We start from the raw sequence: 20,245 nt of genomic DNA on the forward strand, positions 1-20,245 counted from the left end.
GATTCAGTAAGACTTTTCCATAAATTTGACCAGCAAACAGCCTTCTTCCCCTCTCTTTTTATTCATTTAGATGGAATGCTTAGCAACAAGCATATTTTAGGAATTATGAAAGTAAATAATGTGGGTTCATTTTGAAGAAAAGCAAAGAACAGTTGGCCTTTCTGGCCAACATAAAAGGCAGTCACAAAATTAATTGAAACCACGAGTTTCAACTTTATTTTTTTTAAACCACAAAGAATAAGGCATAGAATGTTCATTTTACAAAGATTAATATTTTAAATATTTCACTTATTAACTACAAAGGTAATTGATTTCAAAGATCTCAAATTCCAGAGAGTTCACATGCAAAGACATACATAGCACCCAAAACTTTTCCACTTAAAAGTCACTAATAACTAAACTCTCCAGAACAAGGCCCTGCAAGAAAATTCAGTCAGTGTTCCATTGTGTTTTAAGATCACAGATATGTCTGATGACTTAAGATAAAACACAGCACCTAATTTACTTATTTTCAGTCCACTTGCTAACATCACAACTTTTGCTGTTTATTAAATAAATACTATGATGTATGAGTTGACAGCAACAAAAGGCACTATAAAGGCAATCTATAGCATGTATTAGTAACAAAATAGTCACTGTAGCCTTTTTCTATAATTTTTATAGGTAAGATATAATCTGGGAAAATGGACTGGAAAGTACATCATGTAAAAACAATGTTTTTCAGTTGGCTGCCAGTACTGATGAATAGATCACAGAATAGTAGACACTTAGAGCTAGAAGGTATCTCAGGAATCATTTAGGTCAAAGATGAAATAAAATGATACCATTAAAAAACACTGTCACACTTTCAAAAGTATGTATCTAAAGGAAACATCTTAACATATAAATGATTTATTCTATATAATTTTGCTCTTTATAAAAATGGAATCACACTGTATTTGACATAAAAAGTTTTGTCATAAAAATATGGAGAAATTCTAAAAATGTTAACTAGTATAATAGAAGTTGTTTTTACTTGGGGTAATTTCTTTAAGACAGATTTTTAAAAAATTATTAAAAATGTTATTTGTATAGTGCTTTAATGTTTATGAAGTACTCACACATACTTTATTTTGATTCTCAAAACAGTCTTCAGAGAGTGATGATATGATCACACATTTGAGAAAGATTGGTGTCATCTTCATCAAAGATAGTGTTTACCTAGAGCCCATAAGCCAGTCAGTGATTCATTCCCAAACTCAGTCTTGTGAGTGCAGAAATGATAGCTTGGTTCTTTGTCTCTCTGCCCTATGACTCACAGAGGGTCATGCTCTTTATCTCAGCCCATTCAATCCCTATCTTAAACTGCAGCCCTTCAGCTATTCCTTCTAGGAATGGCACCTCTTGAGAGTGAAGACAGAGATGAGGTAGCCAAAGTTAAATCAATAGAAGAAATTTTGAAAAGCTTGTGGCTGACAGTGCATTCGCCAAAGACAACGAAGAGGCTTGCCTGGCGGTGCTGCGAGGCTCCTTTAGAGACTGTGGTCTAACTTTCTCCACAGTACAGCTGGATGGGTAGGTGCAGCCATGGAGAATTAGATTCACCTAGGAGTTGGCATTTTTCCTGAGAGCCTGGCAAACAAGACAGAGAAATGGAGTTTGGAGAACTGAAAAGAGTGTAATTGAATTGATAGACCATGGAATTTCATCTAAACTAGAGAAAGAATTTCAGGTCAAAAAATGGCTACTGTTGATGGCTTTAACATTCACTCCTATGTTTTTACTCCAAATTTCAAATCCACAGAATTTTTATTTATAGGCAACTTGTTTGGCCACAGGAAGTGATAGCTCTTAGAGCTTTTATTTATTATAGGTTTTGAACTACATTTAATGCCATTTGTATTGGTTTATCCCAACCCCTAATTGTCCATAAAACTTTGATCCTGTCAGTCATGATTTTGCCAACCAATGCACTTTTTAGAAATTTAACTTCAACGATAGGTAGTTCCAACATTTACTATATATTAAAGTCATGTTAAATTTTGGAAAAGCTTGGAATAGTTGAGTAAGTTTTAAATAAAAAGAACTATACAACAAAATATATTAAAGAATTATGAGTTTTTCAGAAGATAAAACTCCCCTAGATATTATTACTATTTGAAAGGGGAAAAAGAAACAAGGAGGTTGAGCAGGTGAATAATTAAAGCAATTAAAATCAAAAGTGTTGTCACTTTTGCACTCATTGAATGCCATCAAAGCAAGTCTTCTATTTCAGGGTTGACTGGTAGTATAACACAGCAGGGAAACTCTCAGTAAAAAGGTTGAGCTACTGTATAAGTTGTAAAGTAGATTTCATTTTGAAAGCAAATCTTTTGTCAAGGAAGAGTTCTTAAAACCAGCTAAAGATAAATAAAATAGATGCAAATAATATTGTAAAATGAAAGTTGTATGTTGACAATATCAATTGTATTCACCACATTTGATAACTTTTATGTATATATATTTAAAGTAAAAGAAATACGTCTTACATGTATTTTAATACAAACAGTAAACAACATATTAAGTAAATAGTAATTTATTTTTTTAAATGTATCTTTATTGATTTCATAGAGAGGAAAGGAGAGGGATAGAGAGATAGAAACATCAACGATGGGAGAGTCATTGATTGGCTGCCTCCTGCATGCCCCCAACTGGGGATCAAGCCCGCAACCCAGGCATGTGCCCCAACTGGGAATCAAACCCCGATCGCTTGGATCCCGGTCAACGCTCAACCACTGAGCCACACCCTGCCTGGTGTAAATAGTAATTTACAAAAACATATGCTCATACAAAAACCTGTACACAAATGTTCATGGCAGCATTATTCATAATAGCCAAAGAGCAAAAACAACCCAAATTTTTATCAACTGGTGAGTAGCTAAAATGTGGGATATCCATATAATAGCATATTATTTGGCAATAAAAAGGATTGAAGAGCTGATGCATATTACGACATGGATGAACCCTGATCACATATTCTAAGATTCCATTCTTAGAAAATGTCTAGAATAGACAAATCCATAGAGACAGAAAGTGTATTATTGATTGCCAAAAAGCTGGAGGGGAGAAGAATGGGGAGTGACTGCTAACGGGCAAAAGGGTTTTGGGGGGAGATGATGAAAGTACTCTTAAATTAGTCCTAATAGTTGCACAATTCTGTGAATAAACTAAAAATCATTTAATTGTATACTTTAAAAAGTGAATGTTATGATATGTTAAATATATTTGATAAAGCTTTTATTTTGAAAAGTTTAATACAAGGGTATTTACCCCCTTCCTAGTACCCCAGTCCTTCCTATTTTATTGTTCCAAGTTTATTGTATAGGCTTTCCAGCATTTTTATACATGCAAAAATATAACTAGATATGTAATTACAAAGAAAATCATGCTGTACATTCCATTCACTATATAATGATCAAGACTTTTAGTGGGCCAAAGACCCCGTTCTCTGCTCTTAGATATGTTTCTCCTGCATCATCCCTGTAACAGGTCACGTCCTCACACTTTTATCTTGTGGCTTTACTCTCTACTCTGATTCTCACCTTTTGAGTACTCCCACATATCTAAGGAATGTGATACTCACCAAGCTTATGATTTTCAAAACCTTCCTTCTCCATTTGGTGAACACCATTGCAGTCTCTTTATTCAGTGCATCTCCCTTCCCATGTAACTTCTGTTAATTGAGATTTTGCTTCCTTGGAATATCAATACGCTTAAAACTGACTTTGTAACGACTCCTCCAGTGTTCCTACTCAACGGCAGAGCCAATCTCTATTCACTATTCACCTCCAGATCCTACTGCTAACCATGCGATTTTTGTCAGTGCAGCTTCCATTTGAAATCTATTAGAGATGTTTTAGGTTGATTTGGTTCTTCCTTGGCGGAGCAGAGTTGCTTGTTGCAGATCACCTCATGTGCAGCTGACCCTTTCTCAGATTAACTGCTTGTCCCTGATTCAGTTAGCTGTGATGAGGCACTTGCAATATGAACAGGGCCTGACCTGGATAGTGATGTTTAATATGTGATCATGTCATTAGAAACAAAAAAGAAAAAGCACTTCTAAACAAAGCTGTTTACCTGTATTTATATCGCTAGATTTGGACTCGAGAGGTAAAGTATCAAAATAAAGTGAAATTACAGAGGAAATATAAAGAAAAATAGTGAAATATGTTCCTAAAATCTAAGGAAATGAGTAAAATAATTAATTTAGAGCCTGAAATAGTTACACTAGCAATAACCACACAAGGAAGGTCCACAATTTCATAGCATTATCATTGAATAGCAGTTACTAGGAAAGAGGGAGAGCAAACACTCTAGACTCATGCCTTAAACCTGTCTTCCAGAAGAACTTGAGAAGAAATTAACTTGGGAAGGCAACTCATAAAGCATGTAGTCATATCTCTCAGTTTAGAAGACTCAGGCTGCAGGGGTGTGCAGAGTCCTGGAAAAAGACAACAGGGATCCTTCAAGTGTAGAAGTCACTTGTTCCAGCTCATTTTACTGGAAGCAAGATAAACTGCTACATGTCACCATTTCTATTTTCCACCTGGGAAGAAAACTTGAGAGTGAAAGCAAGATAATCATAATTCCTGAAAATGAATTCTCTCCTATAATAAACAAAAATTTAGCATAATGAAAGTATGAAGGGAAAAGACGAAAAGAGAAGCCACAAGGGAGCCCTGGGGGAAGAGAGATAAGGAGAGCCCCAGCTGTCATCTCCCACAACACAGAGAACCAAATCCAGCAGAATCAACCTGTGCTTGCTCTCAATGGAATGAGAAAATGGTGGCTGGAGAGAAGTTGGGGGAAGGGACTCCTGGGACTGATTGGCTCTGGCAGCAGTAAAGATTTCCAGAATTTACCTGAATTGGAGAAATATCTGAAGCCTGACATTTCAAATATAACTAACTGTCCATAGTCTCAGCTATATTCCCTCCCTGCAAATCCTTCTCTTCATACTGAAATAAAGGACTCTACTGACTTGGAATGAGATTCTGGAATCAATTTTTGACACTATATTGGAGAGAATGAAAGATCTAGATAATAAAGTTAAAAATAAAAATTTTGACAACTGTGGAACAGATCAAGAAAGTAATTAGTCTAAATTAAAACACATAGTAAGAAGACTCCAAGAAAAATATCTATGAAGGCAAAAATCAAATGGTTCCTGGGTAATTGAAGGCTCCAAGAACAACATCTGTAGGAGTGTAAAAGTGGAATTTATTCCAAACAATAGGTAAATGTGTGAGAATCTGGAAGCTATTAAAGGTAGAAGGAAAAAAGCATATATTTCTTCTCCCAATGGGACATGAGAAAAATAATCAGAAAATATCAGCAAAAACAAAACTAATCTAAACTAAAAATTGTTTAGAAAAGGAATGGCTTAAATAAAGTGAATTAAGTTGGACCAGATTTTGAGCAATTAGTGAAAAGTAAGAAAGGGGACTTCATTTAACCTTGAAAATGTGCCTTCTAGTACCATACATGTCATAACATCAGTGCCCTGAAGGAAGAATCGTTGTCTTAGAGCATTACAGGACTAAACAGTGAACAATATTTTTATAGTTAACATATTGATTATCAATCTACTGACAAGCATGGAAAGACTCAATTATGACTGAAAAAAAAAGTAGATATTGTTGAACTTGAGGATGCAAATGAACACGTGACCAAAGGTGTAAATGAGAGAAGGGGAAAGTAGTGAGATGAGCAGCAGTGCTGAGACCTTATTACATAGTGTGACGGCAAGTGCTCTGGCACAGTCTGATGGAATAGAAATGAAGATTTATGTACAAAATGTGGGAGTGATCCAGAGAAGTAGGGAGCGATGTTGTGCCTGAACTAAATCTCCTCATCAGAGTGAAGTCTATGTCTAAAGTGAGTAAATCAAGAAATATTGAATAGGGCCACGGAGAGCACCATCAGAAGTGTAAGACAGCCCGACCGGGCGTGGCTCAGCCCTTGAGTGTCAACCTGGGATCCAGGCGATCGGGGTTCGATTCCTGGTCAGGGCACATGTCCTGGTTGCGGGCTCAATCAATGACTCTCTCATCATTGATGTTTCTATCTCTCTCTCTCCCTCTCCTTTCCTCTCTCTGAAATCAATAAAGATATATTTAAAAAAAAAAAAAAGAAGTGTAAGACAAATGGTGAAAAACTGTGGCCACTGGGAGATGATGCGGAAATACTTAGGCATACAGCTGTTGCGTATTATTCATTGTTTAATAAGATTTCTTATTCATTAGGAAGCCCATCATTGGATTTCTTTACTACGTAACATTTTGATCATGTGGTATCACCTTGATTAAAATTTTGAAAAGCTAAACACGAAATGAGCAGAAACTGTGTAAGAAGAAGCCTGTGTTCAGATTCATGAATAAAGACAGTAAGTGGAAAGACAGGCCTTTCTTCAGCATTGGAGCACAAACTGAAGACAATACCAGTTTTTCTTAGATTAGTATGATCCCAGCGAATAAAACAAGATGTTTTAGGAGAATTAACATCAAAATAAAAGAATTCTGAGAATAAAGATTTATGAAGAGGGGCCAGTACCTGACCAGTTATTAAAAAGTATAAATTTAGGCATTTTGGAGATGGAATAGATGGATGGAAAAGCATAGAAAGTCTAGAAATATAGCTGAAAGCATAGGAATATTTAACATATAACAAAGGGGATATTTCAAATTAATGAAGAAAACAAAGGTGTTTCAATTAAATTGTGCTGAATCAACTGATCACCTCCTAAAAAGAAAAATAAGATTAATTTCTGTCTCACTTCTCATACCAAAATAAATTCCAGATTTAAACTGATTTAAACTATCATTTCTGTTTCAACATGTTAAACATAATAAAATGAAGAAACTATAAAACTATTGCATAAAAGTATGGGTACATTTATATCTAATCTTACAGTGTGAGAGGTCTTTTTAAGCAAAATAAAGTACTTTAAATAAAAGGTATGACACATAGAAATTTAAAATTTGTATTTGCAAAAATACTCTGAATGATAGGAAAAAAAATCTGTTAAACATGTATGACAGATACAAGGTTGGTCTTCTCAATTTATAAAGAGCTAGTAGAAACCAGTAAGGGGTGGGGGGAGTCAATAGGATAGGAAAATAGCATAATAGAGGGAAAAGTAGTTCAAAGAAACAACTTCCTCCAGGCCTTTGTTCATCACCTGCTTCTCCACCACTTAAATCCTACTCATCTTCATCATGGAAGCCAACTGCCAGCATCTTCACAGACCTGTTCTTAACTTACCCAAGAGGAATACGCTGTTCCTTCTAACTTGCTTCTTGGTAACTTTACCATATTTCTCCTACACACTATATTTTTCAACTTTTTCTTTTCTTAAAGCTGGCCATGCTCATCTTTTTCTTCCACTCTCTTTTTTTTAACCTTTTTTGAAAAATTTATCTTAATTGTTGAAAGTATTACAGAGGTCCTCTTTTTTCCCCATTGACCCCCTCCACTGCGCATCTGCCCCCAACCAGGCCTTCCACCACAATATTGTCTGCGTCCATGGGTTATGTATATAAGCATATAAGTTCTTTGGTTTATCTCTTCCCACCCACCCACCCCCACCTTCCCTCTGAGATCCCTCAGTCTATTCTCTGCTTCTGTGTCTCTGGATCTATTTCGTTCATCAGTTTATTTTGTTCATTAGATTCCACGTATAAGTGAGATCATGTGATACTTATCTTTCTCTGACTGACTTATACTCTCCAGTTCTCTCCATGCTGTCCCAAAGGGTACGAGATCCTTCTTTTTTACAGGTGCATAGTACTCCATGTGTGTAAATGTCCCACAACTTTTTTATCCACTCATCTACTGATGGGCACTTGGGCTGGTTCCAGATCTTAGCTATTGTAAATTGCACTACTATGAACATAGGGGTGCATAAGTTCTTTATAATTGGTGTTTCAGGTTTCTTCCACTCTTGATTATAAATTTCTTAAGAGAACAAACCATATCTTCCTCATCTCAATCCCAAATACATCAAACCTTCAGTAACCACTAACGTTGTTTGAATAAATAAACTAAGCATGTTCTTCAAGGACACAGATCCTGTGGATAATGTCAGTATGTGTACTTGATTCACAACCTCAAACAAACTGTCATTTGGATTTAAATTTCTGTATAAAATCTCAGCAAAACTGATAAGGTACCCTTTCCTGCAGAACACAAATTAATTTTTAGCCTATAATAAAAGTATTTCATGACACTCCCTTTCATTGGTTCATTCCTGTAAGCAGCTATAAATACGCAAATAACGATGTACAGGAAGCTTGGCTCTCAAATACAGTTCACAGCATCTCACAATATGAACTTTCAGGTGGCTGAGTTGTGCAGAAATGAGATTTTTTTCTTCTGAGACTCTGAAAAGAGTAGAGGATAACACCAGTGTTCTTGCCTACGTTGCTTATCTCACAGCAACAGGTTAGAGTTCCACAGCTCCACATTTTGGAGCATTTATTGAATGAGTAATGGTTGAGTGTTCAGGAAAGCAACGCAGTAGGTGAAAACAAATTACATTGGTTTGTGCCCAAGGCACCTGAAGGTATACCTAAATTGTTGGTGTGGGTACCAAAAATAAATTTACTGGGCAGGTTTATTAATTATAAACATTCCTGTTACTTTTGGAGAAAGAAATTTATATCCAGTAAAATTCCTTTAATTCTGGGAGGTGTTTTACTCTTCCTCTATTGCTGTTGAGTCTTTAAGATGAGCACATACTTTCACACTGGTGACATCTCCATTGAAGAAAATACAGTGATCTGATATTTTTATGTGAATCATCTTTGGAACTTGTGCTCCTTGCCTTTGGAGGTAATAAATATTCAACATTAAAAAAAAAAAATGCAGGGGAAAAAAATAATTGTCCTCAATGCTAAGCCCTGGCACACTTATGGGTTAAATAGTGTGTGGAAAAATCTATGAAGCATTTTTATGATGAGTTAAAGCTAACATTCTCTTAGGCACCTAGCAAGGAAAGTATTTTCTTACTTAGTGATCCTGAGTTCAAGTATCAATAGCAATGTATTTCATACTTTTATGAACGGAAGGTTTTGTTGGATAATGAGACTGTAGAAACGTTAACTCAAGGAGAAGTTAAGGGTTTTACACATGGGCAAAACGTTAAGTGGAAAAATGTATCCCCTACTTCAAGATCCATTTACCAATTAATTTCTCCTTTGTTCATATGTTGGGCATTGAACACTTTACTTCTAAAAAAGTTAATTATCTCTAGTAAAGGAAACTATCCTGAGAGAGCTTACTGTGTGAGCAGGACTGGGAAGTAGTAGGTTCAAGGCTTCACAGAACACTGGAATCCATACTCCGAAAAGTACTTCAGGGTCAGAACACATGAGTATCAGCTTAATAGAGTGACTTTGGGCTAATGACCTATCATTCTTAAGCCTCATTTTCCTTATCTTTATAAAGGAAGAGTCAAATTAGATTATCTTTGAGGTCCTTTTTGCCTTTGAGATCCTAATCAGTGTAACAGAGCTTGTATCTTGGGATCAGTTCATCTTTATATTACACTGGACTTTATTTCTTGGAGCGTCAATACCTTTGAATTCAATTTAAGTCTTTATTGTACTGTGGCCTATGAAGACATTTTTAAAGAGTCACTAGATTCCAGTTGTCATCTTTTCCAGACATCATCATGAATTCTCATCAAGAACGATTTATTGGCCACTAATGAGTAAACAATACTTGAATTAGAGATGTATATGTAATCATATAATTAATAAGAAACATATGTAAGAATGGAATTAACCAAAGATCTTTGCAGAAAGAGTGTGAGCCCTGTAGCTTCAGCTGGCTTTTGTTGGAATGCTCTATATTTTTTAGTCTTCTCTTTGTCCATGGTCTTGACTCGGCTTTGAAAAAGAAACAAAACAATTATGAAAAATGTATTTGTGTTTATTAAGTTGCTCAGCATGGCAATATTATTTAGAAATATTTCTTTTTAAAAGAGTCATGTTTTTAATATAACAACTTGATAGAGGGGTACTATAAAAGTAAAATAGGTTACTCTCGTATGCCTTTAAACAATTAAATGCAATTCATTATAAAAACAAATTATGCTTAGCATTAAAAATAAAAATACAGTAATCTGTTGGAAATGTTAAATAGCTTACTTAGAGGAGAAAAAAAGAAAGGCAAATAAGCTATCGTCTTGAATATCTTTCTAATTTTTCTCAACAGTATTTATTACCAACAAGGCTAGTTTTAATTTAGAACAATTATTTTCATTTTCCACACTGAATAGTTAGATACCAGGCTTTTGTGATCTTTTCTTCTCAGCCCTTTCCCATCTGTTGAATCAAGGTTGTTCTTCCCCTGAGCAATCAGATAAAAATCAATAATATTGAGATCAAAGTCCTCAAACACCATATACTAATTTTAAATTGCATGCAAGCCTAAAGCTGGTATTTAATACCTCCATTCTTTTCCTCTGTAGGCATTTATGTCCATGTTCCAGATCCTAACCCAGGAAGGATGGGTAGACGTAATGGACCAAACTCTAAATGCTGTGGGACACATGTGGGCACCCGTGGTTGCCATCTATTTCATTCTCTATCATCTTTTTGCCACTCTGGTGAGTTTAGCACTTTTTTCAGTTATGTCTTAGATTTTGTAATGGGATGAGCATCAACAGATTTTTGGCCTACTTTCAACTTCAGAATGAGAGCCAGAGAACCAACGTAGAGTGGTCTGGTTAGATGAGTTCCCTAAGTTCTAAATTCTAAGTTCTAAGTTCTTTGAGAAACTAGATTTCAGATTTAACTAAGAAGTTGTCTCTATCAGGTACAAGTGTTTGCATGAGGGAAAACAAGACAAAACAAAATAGAAATCTCATATTTGCATACCTACTTAAACACCTCTAATCATTCACACCCTAGATGATCTAAGAATCAAACCAGAACTATGTTATTATTATTATTATTTCTAATCTTGTAGAGATACTCTTTAGTTTCACTTCATCTTCTTCACAGCTGTAATTAAACTGAAGAAAGAAGCTGGAGACCTCATGGTGTAGTCAGTTAATTAGAAATCAGCTCAGTGTTTTTGTGCTATGTGCAATGGAAAGAAACAGATGGGAAAAAATAAAACACATAGACACAGAGCAGCAAATATTTTAATAGCACAATAAAAACTGAATACCAATTCCAAGAAAAAATTGACTTATGTCACACAGACTTTTCTTGTCAATGTATTTTTTATTAAAAAGAAAGAAAAAATGTTATGAAATGTGGCTTGTGACATACTAAAAGATGTAATTCTCAAGTCTTTCTAATGTGAAATGTACATCTCTATATAATAAATTGGTGCATATTTAAGAAGCAAACTTAAGCTCTACTCTTAGTTAAAAATTCCAAGTTAAGGATCTAACTGTTACCCTTTATTAGGAACACATGAAATGAAAACAACTTCTACTACATATTGACAGGCAAAATGTTTCACAATTTTATTCCTAACATTTGGAAAAACCAAGTTAGGTAATATTCCCATTTTACAAATGATGAAACTGAGGCTCAGAGGAGTTAAGTAATTTGTCCAATGGCACATAGAGTCTAAATGTTAGAGTCAGAATATGTCCAGTCCTGCCTGGTCTCAAAGCCATGGCTTTGCAACTACTTATTGCTACTTCCTTAGATTATGAAACTTACTATTGTCACTGAAAATGTCAGCATCAAATCAAACCTCTGCCCAAGAGTCACTAAAATAAAGCAAATTACATATAAACTCTAAGGTCCCTTCCAATTCTAAATATCCATGAATCAAACAAGTGCTTGCCCAGCCGGGTGTAGCTCAGTGGTTCAGCATCGACCTAGGATCCAGGCGATTGGGGTTCGATTCCCGGTCAGGGCACATGCCTGGGTTGCAGGCTCGATCCCCAGTCGGGGGCGTGCAGGAGGCAGCCGATCAATAACTCTCTCTCATCATTGATGTTTCTGTCTCTCCCTCTCTCCTCTCCTCTCTCTGGAATCAATAAAGATATATTAAAAAAAAAAAAGTGCTTGAGAAACAAGATGTTACATTAGAGTTTGCGTTTACTACAGAGACAAAAGCTTTCAAAACTAAGACATGTTTATAAAAAAGCATATGAGGATGCATTGTAAAGTCTTGGGTTCAAACAAGAGAATCACAAAGAAATAGTTTGGACATTTTTTTATATGAGGTAACTTTTTAAATATTCATAAAAGCAAAGAACATTGAGTAGTAGGAATGGAGGTCTGGCTTCCAGAGCCAACTCTAACTGTGCTGGTGTTTCCAGGACCCTTGTCCCTGAGGGCTTTACATACTCCCTTCCACAACCTTTAAATCTGTGCCTGTCATTCATTTATTCATTCATCGTTAATTCATTCACTCATGAATTCAACTAATGTCTATTATGCACCTACTATGAGTTTACGTTCCTTTAAAACTATGGAATAGCTTGGAGAGTATTGATCATGGGTTAAATACAGGACAGATATGACTGAAATCATGGTTGTATGAGAATAACCTATGTAATCGTTTTTGTAAAATATAATTGTTTGCTAACCTCTGCAGATTTTTTACACACAGCTATAAATTTGATCCTTAAGTCAGAGACTCACACATTATAAAAGCAGAAAGAAAACTATCTAGCCTCGAAAATTATTTAGCAAAGTGAATTTTTTTCAAGTGAACTTCTGCCGGGATATAATAAATATTATATTAAATCTGGTACACAGACTTTTTGAGTAGTCTAAATTTTCCTTATTGGACCAAAAACGTGGCAATGATTTTGGAACACTGGAACACTTCTGAGGATTCCTGAGATTCACCTGAGCCTTTAAAAATCCATAGAGCATAACTTGAAAACCCGTATCTAATTTCATCTCTTCATTCTACTGATTTAAGTATCTGCTCAAAACACATTCTAATTTTATTGTTATTTTCAAAAGATAGATTTTAATTAAAACTGAACATTGCAATTGTTTGTTCTTTTATTCATAATTGTTTCAAATCTGTAAAGCAACTGAGAACTGAAAATTCAGTGAGGGCGCTCTAGTAAATATGGTAGAATACAAGAGTATGGAGTTGGAGTCAAAATCTAGATTCAGATTCTAGCGCTAGATGTGTGACTCGGAAAAACCAGACAACTTCCCTGATCTCTATGTCATGTTATATCTGAAATTGAGGATAATAATGCCCCACACCTAGTGCCCAAGTTTTCCATCTCCATGTGAGTTGAGCTTGTATTTGGAAGGAGATTTTAGCCATTAAATAAGCGGATGATGGTAGCTATCACCAACACTAAGTGCCTTTAAGTTTAAGTAAGATTGTGTATGCATTTAAAGCTGTATATTAATAAATTCTAAAATGTTATTATGTTAGTTCATATGTTTTTAACTTTAGAAGTAAAGTATTATTGATCAGTTTAAAATATCCTTCTTCTTTCCCCAATTATCATTGTCTTACAGATAATGATGAATTTGGTATGAATCCATCTTCCAGTTTTAAATCATACTTCACTAAATTTAACATGCTATAAACTATAAAAAGACTCTTATTTCGTGTAACATTAATTTTAAAAAACCAACAACTAAACTATACACATAGATGATAAGGTGCATCCTAATTTCAGTTGTTATAATGTGAAAATAAATGTGCATATTAAAATCAATGAAATACGGTAGACTCCCACACACATATATGTATCCATTTAAAATATATAGTGTTTTAAATTTAAGGTTATCACCTACAAACATTTTACACCATTCATTTTTAACATTAAAATTAATTTTTTAGTTTGAGAAACTCTGCTGCAATGCATGGTGACCACCTTGGTAGAGATACCTGGTGTGCACAGTTCTCTGCCATGATGACTACACACCATTCCAAGGCCAAGTTATATTTGATCATGTGCTTTCCTCCTTACAAATCATTAGTAGCAGCAATTTTCAGAATAAGTGGTATCAAATTCTGTATACATTGTCAGTTGAATTTTTCACTAAATAGTGTTTTTGAAATCTCTTTACCTTAATATATACAAAGCTTATTTGGTATATATAGTCATGAATATATGAAATATGACTGAATATGCCATATTTATCAGGTCCTTTCGTCGTGAATATTTAGGTTGTTTTGGTGAATATTTAGGTTGTTTTACTCATATAATGTTGCAAGTCCATACTAAATCTGGTCTACAGGTTTTATTTATGTGGCCTGTGAGCTAAGACTGGTTTGTGCATTACTAAATGATTGTGTACCTATATAATATCCTAAATGTTGCCTCTTGGCCCTCAAAACTTAAAATATTTACTCTCTGTACCTTTCACTTGCAGACTCCTGCTCTGTAAGTAAGCTACACTAACTTACCCTCCCAAGAACAGTGGTTGAGAATCCCTGTGTGCATACATTCTCACTTATGGTTGATATTGCTAGACAGCCCCCCCCAACATTGACCCTCTCATTCCTCCCCCTTCCCCCCTTCCCAGGCCTTCCCAGAACAACTGTCTGTCCATGGGCTATGCATATATGCATATTAAGTTCATTGGTTAATCTCTTCCTGCTCTGCCCTCTTCCTTCTGAAATATATTAGTATGTTGTATGCTTCAGTGTCTCTGGATATTTTTTGATATTGCTAGACTTTTAAGATTTTGACAGTCTTATGAGTTCAATGTTGGTATTTTCCTTAACTTGCATATTTGCATTTCCATAATTATTGATAAGGGTGCACTTCATATGTTGATCAGCCATCTTCTTTGTGACTCGCCCAATCATATGCTTTACCTATTTTTCTAAGATCTAGTTTGTCTTTTTTAAATTCATGTGTTGGAGTAGTACATATGTTCTGGGTGTTAATCCCTTGACTACTATATAAATGTCTTTTCTTAGGCAGTATTTTGTTATCCCAATTTGTGATATCTTTTTGTCATCTTTGTAATTAGCTAGCTGATATTAATAATAGAAAAGGAGCGAAGGGGAGGCCAGACATTGTAAGCACGGTCATCTGGGCAGCTTTGCCAGGAAGCTGCAACTTCATGCTCCCCAGAAAACAGCAGTTCCATTCCCTGCAGATCACTGGGGAAAGGGATCCAACAAAGGGGGAGATGGGCACATGTGCAATGAAGTCAGGGTGTTGTAGGAAAGATGCTTACCTGTCAGTGTAACATGGAGGAAAGATATTTGACTGGGGGTAGAGTACTGCAAGCACATGAAATCTTGGAAGGTTAAAATCCCCAGACAAAGAATTCTGCCTCTCTTGCTTTGCTCCAGCTCCCTTGCATTCTCTTGCTCTGTGAGCCACTCTCGCCTGCCCTCTCTCCATAGCCATGTGGCCTTAAGCAGCCCCATGGCCCAAGGCCATGCAGACCGCACACACAGTGGACTGCAGCTGGGAACACAAGCTAAGCTAGCCAGATGCTGGACTGGACTGTGCTTTAATATGGAGGGGAAACTCTGGGCAGTGGTTTTAATCCCAGCCCTGCTGAAGATAAGGCTGGACTTTTCCCATGGCAGGACGGAGGGAGATGGGAACTTGGAAGGGAATCCCCTTAATTTTATATCAACAATAAAGCTTTCCACAATACCTCAAGAATCCTATTTCCATCAGCAAGAGGCGAGGACACAAGGCACCCCACTAATAACATTTTGACATTTTTTTTATGTGGCCAAACTATCAGTTTTTTACTTATGGTCAATATTTATTTTGAACTCACATTTAAGATATTCTTTCTCACCCTGAGGTAATAAAAATATTCTCCTCGATCTTCTTCTAATTGCTTTAAATGTTTACCTTTTACCTTTAGGTATTAAATACATCTCAACTTACTGTTTACATGTGGTATAAGTTAGGTTAAATACACTGCTTAAATAACTCAAATTGACTTTTCTCAAACACATTTATGTTAATTCTTAAAGCGTTGAGATATTTAGTTGATTTCTCTGATTATGAACCTAATGCAAAAAGGTCAGCTATTCATATATTTAAATTTATAAGGTACTTTTTTTTAATGAGAGCTAATTAGTTCAAAGAGAACACTGCAACTAAACTAAAGCTGAGAATGTTATTTCTAACTACCCAAAAGCCTAGGAACTGAAGTCGCTTCCCTGGGGGTTTTGTTTAAAGTTGATCAGCAATTGTTTTTCTTTTCCTGCTTATCCTCAGACTGACCGTCACTGTAATGGGCTCTATTAAATTAGCTCAATTTGATTCTGCACAGTTTTATTAAATCTCAGCTACTATGTGTACGTACTAACCTAATCCTAACCAAAGTGGGAAAGAATGTAATCCCTGTCCTCTTTGGGCCTACAACTAGTACATAAATAGGACTAGTAAGCACAAAGGAACCAAAAAATAAAACCTGTGATTCAAGGCCTAGTGATACATATGATGAAACTGCCATGAGCACATGCTGTTGTTGCTTGTTATGTGATCAATGCCCACATAATAAACATCTGCTTCCCAGTGATTCCAGCCCTACCAAATCTGAAATAGTGGTCAAAATATTGACAGTAAAGCAGCCAGACATTGTTTGTGAACCAACAAGTAAATATGTGCAAGGAGGTGATAGGCCTGTGCTAATACATATATCACATTCTCTTAAAAACTGGACATTTAATACATTAAAAATCTCTATTCCATAAGCCTGTCTTTAGGCTTGAACTTGTCTTAAAATGAGCATTTTTGTTAAATTATATGTTTCTTTTCGCAAAATATTACAAAGCATTGCAACCCAAATGAAAAAACGTCCACATAAATATACAAACTCTGATTGTTTTTTATCCAGGCTGGCCAGTGGTGCCACACAACTGGTGAGTTTCTCATTTAGTCTTCCCAGGGACAGGCATGTACAAAGCAGCAAAAAAAAAAAAAAAAAGGAAAGAAAAGAAAAAAAAAGAAAGAAAAACTGCTTCCCTGCAGTTTGTTCTGGCATAAAAAAAACAACAGCAGGCTATTCCATCACCCCCTGGGGGCACCAATTTTCCAGCTCACAATGAAAATCAAGCTTAAGTGCTCAGCAAATGCATATTCATAATCATTACCTATTATGTTTTTAAAACTTCTTTCTCATCTGCCAGGTAGTATTCTGTATTTCTGTCCTGACTGCAGTTTGCCGAATGCTTGTGGAATTCATATTTTTCTTCACTTTTACCATTGACTTGGGGATTAAGGACTGTGGAAGACTTAACCAATTGAAAGAGTCTATTTTTTTTATTCTCAGTGTTTTTCCTTTATTATTGTTTCAAAGGAAAGCCCTGTGATGTGAATACTGAGAGAAAATGTAATTAAGGATCCATTGTGGATAGTCTTTTTGTTACCTTTGAAGTGCTTAAATTAACACAGCAATCTCCTGATTTTGCTTCTGCTGTGGCAGCTTTCTGAGAATAGTCATATTTTGCTGACAAAAATGGGCATTCCAAAGTGTAAATTAAATAATTTGATTTTATAGAATTCATTTAAAAGTGCATCTGTGTCGAACATTTCCTATTTTACACTGCTCTGATTACATTTGACTTTTTGTTGACCTGTATAAAAAATGAGATTGTTTCCAACTACAGCCTGCAAGATGGCTTAGGATAGCATGATTATAAATGATAAGAAGGAAAAGAAAAGAAAAACACAAGATTACGGGGTGTTTACCAGATACCTGCTGTGTTTCTATTGCATATTTAAAATAATAATAAAAAATAGAAATTATTAATAGAGTTCACAGTAGAGAAAGAAATAAGAGTAAAGGTGGCATTTTGGCTAAAGGGCTATCTTTAAGCTATGTAAAAAGGAAAAGAAAATAGTAAAAGTAAGCTTTAGAAAAAAACAAAAATGGAAAGGAAAGATACATAAGGCAAGGGTGTAGCTATATGCAGAGTTTGGGAGAATGCAAAATAGGATATGCAGCTACAGAGACAGAAATTCTCAACAAAGAAAACCCATTGTGGTAAGGCCACCCTCTTGTAAAAATAAACTGTAACTTTCAGGAGTCTGAATCATGATAACCCAAAAGTGAGTGTTAGGTAAAGTATGTTGGACTGAATGGTTATGTCTGAATAAAATTGGAGGAAATAATGATACTAGGAATACAACTTCCGTAATTTATTGAATTTTGCTGAAACGTACTGTGGATAAATGCAAGAAAACAAGTTTGTCTGTGGTTAAATGTATAAAACTTAAAACATGGTGAATACCTAGTGAACCCTCAGCTCAGGTGAGTCTGGCTTTTTCAGAAGCTTTTAAGGTGTAAGAGGAGTAGTTAGAAAAAGAAAAGAGGGATCTTAAGGATTTATTGTAGCTGAGCACCTATTAAGACTCTGGGGCAGGCGCCATATTGAACCTGGAAAAGTATGATCTGAAATCCACTAAGCTAGAAGGTCAGCATCCCACCAATATGTTGCTATGTCATTCATAAAAATTCCAAGGATACTTGCCAGGCTTCCAAAGACTTGATATGTGGCATTTTCCACACTGAATGCATTGCCAATGCTAAAAATATCTTGAGAATGGGCATGATAATTTGAGGAAAATAAAGAAGTAGATACCTGGAAAATTTTAATAGTCATTCTCCATTTTTTCATTGACATTGTTGATTCATAATGTTTCAATAGTGATCATAAAATAAGGAAGTGACTAGTACATCAGTTGTATATTACATGGTAGAACAAGTATTTGTGTTGGATATTCATATGTTGGAATGTTAGAAAGCTGTTAAAAGTGGCAAGTAACACCTGGTGTGGCTCAGTGGTTGAGCATCGACCCATGAACTAAGAGGCCACCGGTTTGATTCTCAGTCAGGGCACCCTCAGACAGGGCCCGGGGGTGAGCTCAGTCCCCAGTAGGAGGCATGCAGGAGGCAGCACATGGATGACATTTCTCTCTCTATCCCTCCATCTCTCTCCCTTCCCCTCTAAAAAATTAATAAAAACATATTTTTTTAAAATATGGGAAAAAAGTGGCAAGTAGCCAATGCATGGATATATGTGTATGTATGTGTGAATTTCTTTTTTGAAAGCATTGCACAAATGAAATACTGCTGTGCAGAAAGCATGTACTACTTGTGTTTTAACAAAGCTCAAGAGGAAATGAAAGGATATATCATTAGTCTTTATTCCCCAGGAAATTACATCATTAAAAAAATAGTGATATAGATTCGGTGCCGCATCGAAAATTTAAATATTATATAAATCTAAATACTAAAAAATAGAGCAGAGTACTTTGGTTGCATAATTTAGAACTGGCAAAATATAAAGGTGTTTCATACAAATGATGAAGCTCTTTGAGTTAATGTGGCAAGTCTCCATAAAATGTCTTTATAATATAAATAACATTTTAATATAAACCTGTGAATCACATTTAATGGCTGTGGGAAACCTTTTGGCACAGCACATGTGGCACTTATAAGTAAGTGAACATTGACGGAAAATAAAATTCAGATTATTAATGAGCATTACCTCAGCTTCTTATAAAAACAAAACAAACAAATGAAAAAACGCAGGAACTGAGGAATGATTCTCACTTTCAGACAAAGAATTCATCCCCCAGTCCCACAACTTTCAATACCATGCATTGAGAAGTGGCCCGCACCCCCTTCAGCCTGCCCTCGCCCTCGGTCCAATTCCACACAGCACTGGGTTTGTAGGACAATGATCTGTCTCATTGACAGCGAAGATTAAAAGTGATTTTGGAAACCAAGCTGCCACCCTCCCTTTATTTCTATTTCTTTATCACAGTGGTTATTGCTACCTTATTAGAGTCTGAGAAAAGAACTACGAAGTAATTCTCACCTCCTCACAACCACCTGCAGACTGACCCTGCCTCTCCTGCATCATCTACATCCATTCCAAAGAGAGTCAAAGCCAGCTCTCACCCTAAGTGCCAAGATGTCACCTTATCGCAGTGCCCTACACTTAGGAACTTGGTGACAAGGGTCAAGCTAAAAGTTCATGTATAAATAGTTTTTGGAAGAAACTCAAACTCCACACATATTTTTAAGTAGTTCCTGGTTTTGCCGTCACATTGTCATGTTAATTAAGCAGTGATGCCTAAACATTCAAGAGTATTTGTTGAATGAACTTGGGTTGAATGATAATTTAAAGCAAACTATAAACTTTCTCTTACATAAATCTTAAATTTGTTGCCATAACCCTCCCAACATCTTGTCTCAATTCTGTAAACAGGGAGCTTTCAACCTGCAAAGCCCTTTCAGCATTTTCCCAACAAAACCAGAGCTTTTCCTTTTTGAGC

The 20,245-nt window shown here is 35.7% G+C and overlaps 1 protein-coding gene across 1 annotated transcript in view; it reads left to right on the forward strand.

Moving 5' to 3' along the window:
• Positions 1-20,245, forward strand: part of NALCN (sodium leak channel, non-selective) — a 253,658-nt gene that overhangs the window by 128,271 nt on the left and 105,142 nt on the right. Inside the window, exon 13 of the mRNA XM_087814251.1 lies at positions 10,493-10,630. Within this exon, the coding sequence (XP_087670377.1) occupies positions 10,493-10,630 (138 nt within the window). The remainder of the gene's footprint in view (positions 1-10,492; positions 10,631-20,245) is intronic.

Source organism: Miniopterus natalensis, chromosome 2, assembly GCF_054644295.1.
Source record: "Miniopterus natalensis isolate mMinNat1 chromosome 2, mMinNat1.hap1, whole genome shotgun sequence".
Lineage (NCBI taxonomy): Eukaryota > Metazoa > Chordata > Mammalia > Chiroptera > Miniopteridae > Miniopterus > Miniopterus natalensis.